The sequence below is a fragment of the Abramis brama genome (assembly GCF_963993115.1).
Source record: "Abramis brama genome assembly, chromosome: 24".
NCBI classification, from domain to species: Eukaryota; Metazoa; Chordata; class Actinopteri; order Cypriniformes; family Leuciscidae; genus Abramis; species Abramis brama.
This window is the reverse complement of record NC_139986.1, coordinates 24,542,194-24,556,300: the sequence shown is the minus strand read 5'-3', so window position 1 is coordinate 24,556,300 and position 14,107 is coordinate 24,542,194. Positions and strand designations below refer to the sequence as shown.

Below are 14,107 nucleotides of genomic sequence, written 5' to 3'. Positions count from 1 at the left end.
ATAGTGTAATTTTAGCCCTTATAAGTGCACAAAACGGTCAAACTATCCTGGCAAGCTATGCTTACAAAAAAAAAACAAAAAAAAAACAATATATATATATATATTTATATATTTATATTTATATTTATTTATTTTTTGTAAAAAAAACTGGGATGACCATCAACATATACCACTACTTGTACTCCATATACTTCAAAGAATAATGGAATAATATGCCATATTATTCTTTGAAGTACCTTACAGTACCATTCAGGAACCATGATACATGATTATACTGATTATCTTATACTTTATACTTATTATACTGTCTGATTATTATTCATATAAAATGCTTCTTGAATGGTGCTGTAAGGTACTTAAAATATCATGATATTACTACTATGGCAGAATCAAACACACAGTGGTTTTGGTAATATGGTGGTACTTTTCTGTTGTTAAAAACTCACTTTAGATTTTAACCTTAAAGACATTCTAAACCATTATTTTTATTGTCATTTTAAAACATATATATTTTTAAACCTCTTTTGACCATATCAAAACACCATATTACCACCTATGTACACACACACACACGCACAGACACACACACACGCACACACACACACACACACACACACATATGAATGTATTAAGTTTCATGATATTTGTAACTATTTGAATGCACTAGTGATCTGTTGCACATAATGCAATATATTTAATAACTATTAATCATATGTGACCCTGCCTGTGAAAACCCAGCTAAAGTCATTTTTTTGTGATTCAGTGTTTTTTACATAAAATCATCCTACACAATGTAAAGAACATTCTGTGAAAATATAACCTTGATATCTTTAAAATTGACTGAGTAAGGCCATGTCAAAGATTTGCTAAAATTCGGCCTCAGAAAATCATATTTTTGAGAAATTCCAATTTAAAGATAAGTTATTTGTTAAAACTGCAACACATTTGATCCATAGTTATCCTGCATATGTGACTTATAACACATTAAAGCTGAGATTCTCCCCTTTTTAGTGATATATGACACATTCTTAGTGGAAAAATAAGAGCTGAGATTCTCTGAGCTGAGCTGAGCACATTAAAGCTGAGATTCTCCCCTTTTTAGTGATATATGACACATTCTCAGTGGAAAAATTCTTAAAGTTTTATAAAACAGATCTATTTATTATGATGTCCAAAAAGCTAAAAGCATAAACACATTGAAATGAATGGGGGTACCACAAGAGCTTGATCATAGCAACAATTACCATGTCAATTCAGTGGAATGATTTGTATAACTTTATTAGTAAAATGTAATATCAGTGAAATGTCAATAATATATAAATTAAATAACATAACATTTCTCATTCTCTGAAATTATCATTCTCTTAGTGGCCCACGGTGTAACTGAGTAAATCTGGAGTAAAAAATAAATAAATAAAATTTCAAGGGATAGTTTACCCAAAAACTACAATTCTGTCATCATTTACTCACCCTGATGTTGTTCCAAACTTGTATGAGTTTCTTTCTTCTGCTGAACAAAAAATAAGATATTTTAAAGACTGTTTGTAACCAGACAGTTGACAGCAGCCATTGACTTCCATAGGTGCCGCCAACTGTCTGGTTACCAACATTCTTTAAAATATCTTATTATTAACAGAAGCAAGAAACTTATACAGGATTGGAATAACATGAGGGTGAGTATGAGTAAATCATTTTTGGGTGAACTATCCCTTTAACAGGTCAGTCCCAAACTTTGTACACATTCTAAAATTGTCTAGATGCAAAATAAAATCCTGAGTGACAGCAACTCTCCCTCCTTGAAAAATAAAGAACACTTTTCCCCATTGAAATACTTGCAGTTGCAAGAGAAACTGATTTGCAGTTTCACATCTGGACTTCCAGCATTCGAAGCAAATTCTTCTTGCTGGTGTTCCCTCTTCATGTTCGCCAGACAAATAGCTTGGGGTTCAATCACCAAAACGGGCTTGTCCTCCTCATCATGTTGGTCACTGCCTGAAAAAGCAAAGATCATTTTTTTTCAATTCAAAGCAAGATACCTAAAAACATGATTGCGTAACATGCAAGAATGGGAAGTGGGTTTAATTCCACATTTAAAATGGATAATGAAGCATTTTATATGAAAATATCAGAAAATATTTTTTCAGTTTAGTCAGACTGGATCTGATTAATTGAGGGGAGGGCATAGGGACAAGAAACAGCCTATAGGTGGTAAGCAGACTTCAATTCAGAGTGTAATGAGACAAATAAACATCATGCCATAAACGTAATTCATTTAAACTGACTAAATCCCAATCAACAAATGTAATAAACATTTAAATCCACTATTTTTGCATCACAGATATGTGTTAGCATTACATTGGCTGGACACTGACAGTATACATTTACATATTTAGCATAAAATAAAATAAAAACAAAAACTTACCGTCAAATTCCTCGTCAGTTTCGTCAAAGAATGTGTCCTGTTCATCATCACAATCATCCTCCAGAAAATAATCCGCAATAAAACCGGTTAAATCATAATTTGGGGCAATTCCACCGAGATGAATATCAAGCTAGCTGTTTAAGCAAGCAGCTATTTTCCATTCCTGCTCATACTTCGGTGTCGCCGGCGAAGCCATGGATGTCAAAACAACGCATTACGTTACCATCATCCAGCAAATAACACGTAGCAGGCCAAAAATGTCCTTAAAATAAGTTTAATATTATTGGGAGAATACTAAGCTACAAAACAAATAAGCAGTTTATAAATCAAATAAATCAAAACCCGGCTTAAATCTCTCTTTTTTTTTCATTGTGTTGACCTGATTACCGGAGCTCGCGGATTGATATTAAAGTCTGTTTTTACTCTTTCTAATAGAAAATACACAGAAAAGAAGTTCCTGAACCGATTGATATATGAATCAGCAGTGTTGTTGCGCGAAATAAACCCAGAGACGATCAATGTTTAGGAAGTGCCACGTCCGTTTTTGTTTTTTTTTGCGCAAAAGTATAACGTAGTGTCAATAAAATCATTAATTTCAGTATTTATCATGTTATAAATGAAAATTTAAGTATTGCATCTCAAAACCATTGGTATAATCTATCATTTACAGCAATAAACACACAGACTATTTTTGTCATTTTTATGGCTATGACTTTGACGCTCGTTAACTCATAATTCGATTCTGTGACTTTAGCCGGGGTTTCACAGGCGGGGTCACATATTGTGAGGCCCTTTTTGTATTTCAGTGATAACTTGTCAGTTTTTACACATTTTACTCTCAGTTATCACACAGGATGCATGTGAGGTCCGTGCCAAAAATAGTTTCAAACAAGTTTCCTGAATAGTCTTGACGTCAACTTTAACATAGTATAGAGATCACAGTGAAACTTAATGTGGCCTCTCAATACTGATGAAGTAGAAGGTTTCATTAGTGTGTGTGTGTGTGTGTGTGTGTGTGTGAGATCACTCCTCCGCTGAGTCATTCCATCCCATTAACATGCTTTCCAGCACTTTAGTCACCCGTTCAACACCTAGTCATCAGTGTGGCCCAAATAGCAGGCTGACAGTAGTGGGGCTAAATCTGGTGTCTGAACCCAGGACACATCAGAATGATGCCCTGCCGGAAGGACGTAATTCAGACCAGGAAGTGACCGGGAAAGTGGATTTGCTGAGAAGTGTGCAATTTTTTTTATGTTAAATACTTGCTTTTGTCCCAGTTTAGTGCAGACTAAAACTATAATCAAGCTATTGGTAGGTTGACTTCCTGAAGCTTTGTTTGTGCTTTGTTTGTTTGTGGTGTTAACTCTCGGGTCAACCAATGAGTGGGGTTTGTGGGCGGGACTTTCTCTTCGCCTGAACAATGGAAGATGGAGGGCAGGGGGATGTTTCGGAGAAATAGTTTGGAAATTATAGTTTGTTTGACACAACTGGTTCAGAAAATACACACTTCCATTTTACCTTCATATTTTTCATATTATGACAACTATTAGTGATGTGATGTAAGTGATACATACAGTATTGTTCAACAACCAAAGTTTAAGGCGGGACTTTTCCCAACAGGAATTGATTGGATTGTGAAGAGCATTATTGTAGTATTATATATTATTATTAGTTATTATTTTGAATTAGCTTTTATTTGTAAATTTGAAGTTTTAGTTATTGCTTTTGTCATTTTTATTAGTTTTTTTAAACTTCTATTTAGCTTTATTTTATTTTTTATTTCAGTTTTAGTAATTTTAGTAATTCAGCTTAAACTTGTTTTATTTCAGTTGGTTGCCAAAGCAACATTTCTACATTACTTCAGCTTTATTTCAATTAACAAAAAGCATTATTAGTTTTTGCTTTGGTTAATAATAACCCTGAAATTATTATTATTATTATTTTATTGTTGTTATTGTTTTTGGTTTTTTTAACAGTTCTAACAGTCTAACATTTTACCTGTTACCATGTAGTTGTAAATTTTTTTGTTTCAATATTTATTTTATTATTTTAAATAATGAGCACTGATAAATAGTCCAGTTACAAGTATTAAAACGATAGTTCACCCAAAAAGGAAAATTAAAATGAAAGTTGGGCCTTCCATAGTATGGGAGGAGGGATCGTCAATGGGGCCCAACTTTCATTTTAATTTTCCTTTTTGGGTGAACTATCTCTTTAATACTTGTAACTGGATTATTTATCAGTGCTCATTATTTAAAATACTAAAATAAATATTGAAACCAAAAAAAAAATCTCTTTGAACTGTTTGCTTACCAACATTCTTCAAAATATGTTCTTTTCAGAAGAAAGAAATTCATACAGGTTTGGAACAACTTGAGGGTAATTAAATGATGACAACATTTTTATTTTTGCGTGAACTATCCCTTTAAGAAAGCAACTGAACGCAATTTTGCTTTCATGTTGACTTTTAACAATTTATGCATCATGGTAAACCAAACCAGAACATATGCATAATTAGAAAGCGCAGCATTTGTGGTGTGTTTTTATAGCGATAAAATTCTGTTGTTCATTTGAAAGCATTATAAACCGTATCAATGGCTTTACTTTATTTGAGTATAAAGGCGTTCGCAACTCATTACGAACCCTCATTAAAGTTCAGTCGGCATTAATTGTCTCTCTACATCCCGGCGGATCCTGCACACATTCTTTGATTCGTTCTTTGCTCCTGCCCCTCGGGGAGCGTCTTCCCTTACGTAACATGACTGTACTGCACCATAGCGCTCCACACCTGCCGTGTGTTCTTCCACATGATCACGTTCTCACAGGGACCCCCTGCTTTTGAACTGGACTGCAGTGCAGCTTGGAAAATTACATAACCTTGTGTAACCTAATTAGTATTGGTAATGAGCTCAGGAGCTGATGGAGGTGTCAGTTTTTGCACGTTTTCCTTCCTAAAGTTGCACACAAAGCTAATTTTGCGATTTCTCATAATTAGGGAAAGATTTGTTGTTGCATGCAATTTCAGTATTTAATATTAGTAGCATATAATTGGGTGAAATATAATGGGAGCTATGTGAAAGCACACGTATTATTGTTGATACAGACAAAATCAAGATTTAATGATGCTTGACTTGATTTATGAACTGAAGTAATAGGTTCAGTGGTCTGCTGTGAGAGAAGACATACTGCCCCCTACTGGTGTATGTTTATGGACACAACATGTAATGTTGCATTTATGATTAGAATCTGATTTAGAATCTGTTTATGATTTAGATCGGCTTCATATGTGCTCAAGGCTTATGTTTAATGTTATTATAATACGATTTTTTAGGTCCCACAGACGTATGCAAAAGCTTACAGATTAAAAGAAAAGTGTATTAACATATAGTCACATTGTATTTGGATTATTTGTTGCACACTGATATGCTAATAAGAGATGCTGACATGGTAATTGAGGAGGGCGATGTAGTTATAAATATTTTTCGTTCTTTAAATGGCATTTTTATTTTCTGAAATTGTTTCCTTTTCATCAGAAATAGGTTAAAAATGTCTGTAAGAACAAAAACACAGACCGTTACTAATCATTTTTTACTAAAGAAAGAATTATTTAATCGTGTTCATTTGTATGTAGCAATATATTAATATATAATAATAAAATGCAGTATATACACTACTTTTCTAAACATTTGAGGTCAGATTTTAGTACTTTAATTCAGCAAGAGCACATTAAATTGATCAAAAGTGACAATAAAAATATTTATAATGTTATAATGTCTTTTGAAATTTCTATTTAATAAAGAATCCTGAAAAAATGTCACAGTTTCCACAAAAATATTACGTAGCACAGCTGTTTTCAGGTTTTTACATTTTAATAACATTTCACAATATTACCGTTTTTTACTGCATTTTTGATCAAATAAATGCAGCCACAATGTGTGAAAAGAAAAGGTTGATTCAGAGTAAAACTGGACTGATTTAATTAACTGGACAACTTAGAAATGATTCACAAACATGAATTGAACTAGTAAATATTGTGAATATTGGCGATATCACTCACTGCGTGCTAATTAAAGATGCTAGAAATCTTCCTTAATAACATTATTTCTCTAACCGTGTTCCTTTTACTAGATATCCCTCAGTGTCACTGAATGTTTGTGTATAAACCAATTCCAGATCCGAAGATGTTCACTGAATTCTGTACTAAATATCCTGAAGCAATGTTCATAAAAAAGACAAGAGGGATTGGCATGCTGCTTGCGTCACTTTCTTGCTCTATTAGAAGTGTTTAAAATAAAAGACGAGAGGTCTAATTGTCTTACCGTAATTAGTTTTTCTGTTTTAATTAGACTGGCAGGCCAATTTCCAAAGGGTTCGGCGTAATAAAGGTGCGCCCTGAGGGTGAAAAAAGCATTCGGAAACACACTTTCTGATGGTCTGCATAATTAAATCGGTATAAATGAAAGGCATCTAATGCTCTGCCTTTGCTACTCCACCTCGCCAGGGCAAAATGTGTTTTTTCTCTCATCCATCAGTATTTGTATTCATTTAGCCTGGCAGACGGTACCGCCGATGGCGCGCTGGTTTTTAATGAAAACGTAATGAGATGTTGAGTCGATATGGTCTTTATGTGCTCCCGTTTCTATGGGATCTCGTCAATTAAATGCATTTCATTAGGTGGAAATAGTTTGTAAATGCATGTGTAGTTTCGTCCAAAAATGTTGGGCAACCCTGTGCGTTTCTGTAATGAGTCAACTTGTTTAACTTGTTGAATATTGGTAATGAAGTGGACAGTTTTGATGCCTAGCTATGATCCCTGAATTCATATTTCTGTCACACTTACAAGATTTTTGTAGCACTACTTTTTAACTGATGTTTGTTTAATCTGACTTTAAGTGGAAAGTTTCATCACAGACAGTGGTTGGACTTGAAATATCAGTGGGGCGTCTTGCGTCAGAGCATTGCACAGATACCAAGATCTAGTTTTTTAAAGGGACGACCGCACTTTACTCCAAAACAGAGTGGGACACGATAGCATTTTTGTGTGTGTGTGTGTTCGCATTGGTACGGATAATGCACCAATGATTCCTATTGGTTAAGGATTAGACTAATCCTACTTCAGGTAAGACAGGGAGGCCGTGGTCCCCTCCTCCTCCTCATGAGGGATTACAAAGGTTCGACATGTTTCCTGAACCTGTCTGTCACCTCCTCCCTCTTGCCGGGACATTTTTGATATTTGACAAAGCTAAGCTCATGATCTCAGCATGACGTTAGTCAATCTTTCAAAAGCAGTACTAAAACATCACCGTCTCGCCTGAAGAACAGTCTTAATGGGAATATCAGAGATGATTAGGACCCTGAACTTGGTTTTAGTTTGTTTTTGGTCTGATAATGCCACTGGTGAAAGGATATTCCTGTAGTTTGGAGAAGTCATCATTATGATGTGTTTTGGAGGGAAAAGACGGCCAAGACTCCAGGGCGACGAGGACTGTTTGATCTCAGTGGATGTTACGGGGGTGGCGAACCCTAATGCTGTAGACGCAGGTAATAAATACCTTTTCAAAGGCGAATTACCATGTTAACTTCCATCTTATCAACACAGATACTGATTAATGCTCGGTTGTTTTCTGGCTTTTCTAGTGCTTGCTTTACAAATGTCTTTTTGATTTATTAAATAGCTGAACTGTATGAATAGTTTCTTTTAAAATACTATTCCAGAATTGAGGTCATCTTTGATCTGATTTATTGTATTTTAGACAGTGTTGAAAAGGGGCAATTGTAAATATCAAATATTCAAGTCTGTGTCCACGTGTGGGACAATAGTATTTAACTTTATAGACATTTGTACTTGTTGTTTTGCTGTTTATTTCAAATTTTCACATCATTGTCTATCAGCGGTGAAGGCCGTAAAAATTAAGGTGCTTCACATATGATAAACCTAGTTATGTGTAACTATTTTTGTGGTGAATGAAAAGCGAGTTATCAGTGACATACGCATGATGTTTTTTGACTGATACATTGTATTTTAAATAACTATCTTTTTTAGCTTGAGAGTTGATAACGAGAGTATATGACATAAATCTTGCAATGGAAACATTTTGTTGGCTAAATATGCCTTTAAAGTTAAAAGGATAGTTCACCCAAAAATGAAAATTCAGTCATTATTTACTCAGCCTCATGTCGTTCCAAACCCGTAAGACTTTCATTCTTCTTCGGAACACAAATGAAGATCTTTTTGATGAAATCTGAGAGCTTTCTGTACTCTCCATTGACAGCTTATACAGCTGAAACTTTGACGCTTCAGAACCGAACCGTTTGAGTTTCCGGAAGAGGTTTGTTCTTGTGAGACATTCATGTTCGGTTGAGCTTCTGTTTATGTTCGCTGATCAATGTTTATATGTGAGTAAAAACCTAAATTAAATCTGTTCATCAAATAAAGCGATCGAGTTTCTTCAGAAAATTTGGAATAAACCGCTCAATTCATATGGATTAGTTTTACGATCTCTTTATAAACTTTTTGAAGCATCAAAGTAGTAGTTGTGTAGCTGTCAATCGAGGGACAGAAATCTCTCAGATTTCATCAAAAAGATCTTCATTTGTGTTCCGAAGATGAACGAAAGTCTTATGGGTTTGGAATGACATGAGGGTGAGTAATTAATGACATATTGTTTAAAGGGTAAGTTCACCCAAAAATTAAAAGCAATTATGTTCTCGGATATGTCCATGTAATTAAAATCATTAGGTTATAAATATCGGAAATCTGTCAAATAGTTTACTCTGAGTGGGTGGAAGCTCAAAATAAAAAGCCTTAGGGTCAAGGGACTTGTGTTTTTTCTTATAAAAAAAAAAAGACTTAAAAAAGGAAAGACTAGTCTAGGATCATCAGCCCGTGGCTTCTGTTGTGTTCTCAGACTCGTACATGTAAGATGTCAGACATGAGTTCATAAAGGAGTAAACTGGATTAAAGTATTTATTGTCTGGATAATTAGATGGTTATCTCAAGGATGAAGAGAGAGAGAGAATGACAGGAAATAATTAAATAAGAAAGGAGTTAGACATGATAAAGCAAGGAGAGAAAGAAGGAAAGAAGGGACGGAAATAGAGGAAAAGACAAAGATGGAAAGAATTTAAAAGGGAAGTAAGGAAAGGAATAAAAGGAGGGAAGGAAAGAAGTAAAGAAGAAAATGTTAAAATATGAAATAGGAAAAAATGAAAGAGGCAAATGAGAACGGAAAGAGGGAGAGAAAGAAAGAATGAAAAATAAGGATGGAAAGAAGGAAGGAAGGAAAGAAAGAGACAAAAATAAACTTGGGAAGGAAGGATAGAACTTCAGAAGGAAACAAGGAAAAAAAGAAGGAAACAAGGAAAAAAATAATGAAAGTGGGAAAGAATGAAGAGAGAAAGAGGGAAAAGGGGAAAGAGTGCTGCTGTATTATTTTGCATCTTTTAGAAGCCTGTTTCAATACATTTGTGGCTGATATTTTCATAAATGAATATGTAATGTATATGCTGTTCTTATATGCTGTGAATTTTTTTGTCCATCTTATGACAGCTGTAAGTTTACCATAGTCCAACTAAAATACGACTTCTCATAAAGTCCTTTGCGCAGCAGGAATGTCATCAAGCGAGTCTCTGGATCTTTCTAAAAAAAATTCTCCATGGCAGTGTAGAATAACTAAACTGGTGGGGTAGTTTTCATTGAAACCACTTGTGGGTGCTCTTTACAAGCACAAAATCTCAAATCTGCTCCCTTGTTTTCCTAATCCAGATGGCTTTTTCTAGTATGACCGATGGCCAGTCAGATTTACCATGTTAGGAACCAATATTAATGTTATACAGAATCCTAGGAAGCAATCTTAATAGCAAAGCTAAAATTTGTTTATGGGGTAAATACTTTGTCATGTTGTATTTGTATTTTTATTGTGGAGACCGCTTTTGCATGCACATTTAGTGTTTCTGGGAAATCATTTTATTTTCATTGCACATTCTTTCCCATAATGCTTATTCAATGCTCCTAGAGTTGGCATAGGTGGTATGAAAACTTTACATGACATTTCTTTAGCATAGGCAAAGACATGCATGAGAAAACTGGGGAATTGTTTGGCATTTCATCCTCCCCCCATGCAATGAGCTCCCCAGTTTTGTTTGCCAATTTCTGCCTTGTTCAGTTGGATGAGGAAATGCAGTTGTGAGGGAGGGCAGTTTAGGAAGGGAGGGTGGGTGGGAATGTGGGAACTAGAGAGAGAATGATTTAGGGAGGCTCGAAGAAAGGGAAGCTCTACAAAATGCCCTTTAATTTGGATGCTTTTTAGGATGGTACAAATGTTGGTAACTATGCTGAAGATACTCGCTACCCCAAACATCAGGCACCCTCTGTTTTAATCTTCAGTCACAGCAGTATCTCCCGCAAGGATTTCTCTACAGGTGCCTTGGCAATGCCTTCGCTTTAAGGAGACAAAATATTCTGCTCCTTGTTTTGCTGTTATCCTTGGGACATATGGGAGCAGCTTGAAGTTCAAACAGACCCCTCTCACTCATGCCAAGAACCGGAACATTAAGGAATTTGCCTTCACTGCTGACTGCAGGGTTGCACAGACCTGTTTTGGACAGTAGGAGAAGACCAAAGACTCCTTAATCTGTGGCTGTATTTATCCCTCCAATGCACACAGGTTTGTTTTTTCATAGCAAGTTTCCCCCCCATAATCCCCTGCAAGGTAAAAGTTTCAGTGAGGTCATGCTGGTGCTTGTTTGAAGTTTTTTTCCCCCCTAACTCTGTCTCCGTCTCTCACAAGTCAAAGGTGAGGGATTATTCTTGCTTTTGGAATGTGGCCTGGAGGTGAAAGACTCAAGAGTGTGGCAGTGTTAGAGAGAGAGCGCTTAAGTTGCCGAGAACAAGCTTGTGGAGGTATATCCGTAATATTAAATGTGATTTCTATAGGAAAGATCACATCTCCTCACCAAGACCAAGGTGGTAAAACTCTATACGAAGTTGTTGTTTGCCAGAATGGGACTCCAGGAGGAGCTGCAGACTCGTACGCCTTCAGGAGGGGCTGAGAGGAGGGTAGAAGCTGAGCTGGGAGTTGTTAAGAACAACGTGGGAGAGGAAGACAACGAAAGACAAGAGGCGGATCAGAGGGAGGAACGTCGAGAGAGCCCAGGGCAGAGGAGGAGTGCAGCTGGAAAGCTCAATAGGTGGTTTTACCTGAGCAGCACAGGGAATGGGGGGTGGAGGAAAGGGGAAGTACTAGGAATGAGGACGGACCGGTTACCTTCTTTCTTCCAGGACAGCTGTGTGCAACAAGCCTCTGTGGAAGACTTTGATTTGGCTGTGGAAAAGAAAGCTTGGACCAAAGAAGTCTCTGCTGATGTTTGCCACATTCCCATTAAGGAACTTAGTTTTAATGCTATATCTGTGGAGAATGCATCAGAAACTCATGTGGCGGTCTTACGAAGGCCTGCACATGGCCTTCGGCTCCTGGGCAGCAGAAGAGTAGTGAGCATGTTTGTCTTCCCAGATAACAAAAGGGGACTCGAAACCACAACAACCATCAACCAAGACAGCTCTACAAGACCCCGCAGTGTTTGCATGTTGGCAGCTACAAACTACAGCAACGTTCTTCTGCCTTCCTCTACCCTCAATGAGCAAGGTTGCCCAGATGTGGTCCAGCGGTGTCAGACAAGACGCGCCGAGCTGCGTGCCATAGACGGTCTAAAACCAGACATGCCGCCGTCTGTCAGCCTACTTCCTCATAGACTAGAAGAACCACCAATCCGTCGGACTTCTAAAAGCAGAAGCAAGCCTCGGCCTGTTAGCATGACTGTGCTTGAGCTTAATAAAGAGCGAACTGGATCCCGGAGTGAGCTCGCAAGCCACGCTTCTACTGGCACCGGTAGTTTGCCTCGTCCAGGCTTCCGATGGAGATGGTTTGGTCGACAGGCAACCGGCAAGGAAGTCGTAGTGACGCAAACTTCAACAAGGCTAAAGGAACCCAACAAGGGGGAAGGACAAAAGAGAACGTTCGGATCACTGCGGAGGAGTTTGAGTCTCAGGATGAGGCGGAATCGTAATCAACTTGAGCAGGATGACCGAACTGAATGGAGACGCACTGCAAGTATCGGAGAAAAATCAATGCAAACCACTCGTCCGTTCTCCTACCTTACTGGCGGGACGTTAACGCCAGCTTGCGAGCAAGACGAGGACCAAGGGGCCACACAGTACATACAGTACCAAACCCGTGGCAAGGTAGCAGTCTTGGAGATCCCTCTCCGTCCTGCCAAACTAACCAAGCCCACCAAACAATTGCAACCAGAGACTAGTTTTTGGCAGCTGATTGCTAATCGTTTTAAGAGGAAGGACCCGTTGTCCAGCAACAAATCTGAGCTGTGCACTGAAAGCCAAACAGTTGGCAATCATCCCCCGGCGAGAAATAAAAAGCCTGATTCTGTTGCTATAGAGACTCTAGCTGGCAGTGGTTTCCGCAAAGGTCAAGGTAAGTAGTGTAAAATGAATAATTTCATTCCACATCCCAGTCTGTGCAGGAAAATTCTTTTTGTCTGAAGAGGACGGACTCTGAGTGCCTGGATGTAGCCTGAGAGAGCAGGGCAAATTGATTAAATATTAAAATGATATTGAAGGTCTGGCTTGAGCAGCACCAACAGGCATAGTAAGAGGTTAAATGCATTATTCACTCAGAGGGCTTTGGCTCTGTTGTGTGTGTGTGTGCTTGAGCTGTTAATTGGCTCCAAGAGGAGTTTTCTTCTAGTGTATGTCTGCACTGCAATTGAATTAGGAAGCAAAAAAAGCATCCATCAAATCTTGTTTAATCATTAACGCTTTCAAGGTAATCAAATAGACTGCAGGAATAAGTCAAGGATGGATGATGTAGACGAATAAAGAAAGGGAATAATTTAATGATGCTGTCAGATCCCTCCTATGCACTACTCTGGAATTATCTTCCTTTTGGAAAATGTAATACGGAATGATCACGTTCTCGTTGGATTGGAGTTTTTTTTTTTTTTGCTTTAAAAGCTCTGAAGGTTCAATCATAACCCAGCATGTAGACAACAGTCCTCAAGATATTTTAAACATGTTTTCATTCCATGTCTGTTCATTCTTTTGCCTGCAGCTCATGCACAGTCTCAAAGGTAGTGAAAACAAATAGTGTAGTTGTAGAGCTTTACGCTGTGATTTTTAAGAGGGATTAGGTTACTGAGAGTGCGACAAGATGATGTATACAGGCGTAGGCTCTAAACCTTATGTCACCTCAGCTCCTTTGTTATCCTTATTTAGATGATTTAAAAATTGATTAGTTTTGCCTGTGGCATTTTCATCAGAAGTATTTGTGCAGCATTGCATAAGGTAAACAGAAATTACTTTTGCCTTTTGTCTTCAATCTGTGAAGTCTGGCTTACATTTGCAGTGTGAAATCTTTAGCCTTTAAAGCTTCTGGGTTGCAATATATAATTTGAATGAAGTGTCTGCATACACAAGATGACTGAAATGTCAGTGGAGAGATGCTAGCACATCTGTTGAAATAGAGCTGTCCTTATGTTTGAATTATGAGAACATGTTTCAGGATGGAAGATGATGTTATTGGGAGCACACCTTGAGATGTTTTGAGCATTTATTACGTAGTTAGAACAGTTGACAGGCTTAAAGTGTCATAAAACCCCTCATTTCAGCACAAA

General features: G+C 37.2%; 1 protein-coding gene across 5 annotated transcripts in view; it reads left to right on the top strand.

Annotated features, from left to right (window-relative positions):
• agap3 (ArfGAP with GTPase domain, ankyrin repeat and PH domain 3) overlaps positions 1-14,107 on the top strand; it is a 161,664-nt gene that overhangs the window by 62,300 nt on the left and 85,257 nt on the right. Inside the window, exon 1 of one of the 5 annotated variants that reach the window (XM_084102635.1) lies at positions 7,438-7,963. The exons of 1 other annotated variant lie outside the window; for it this stretch is intronic. In XM_084102635.1, coding sequence (XP_083958761.1) covers positions 7,858-7,963 — 106 coding nt within the window. In that variant the 5' untranslated portion in view covers positions 7,438-7,857. Of the gene's footprint in view, positions 1-7,437; positions 7,964-11,354; positions 12,910-14,107 lie in introns of those variants that run through there. 3 more of the 5 variants (XM_084102637.1, XM_084102636.1, XM_084102633.1) reach the window with 3 other exon arrangements.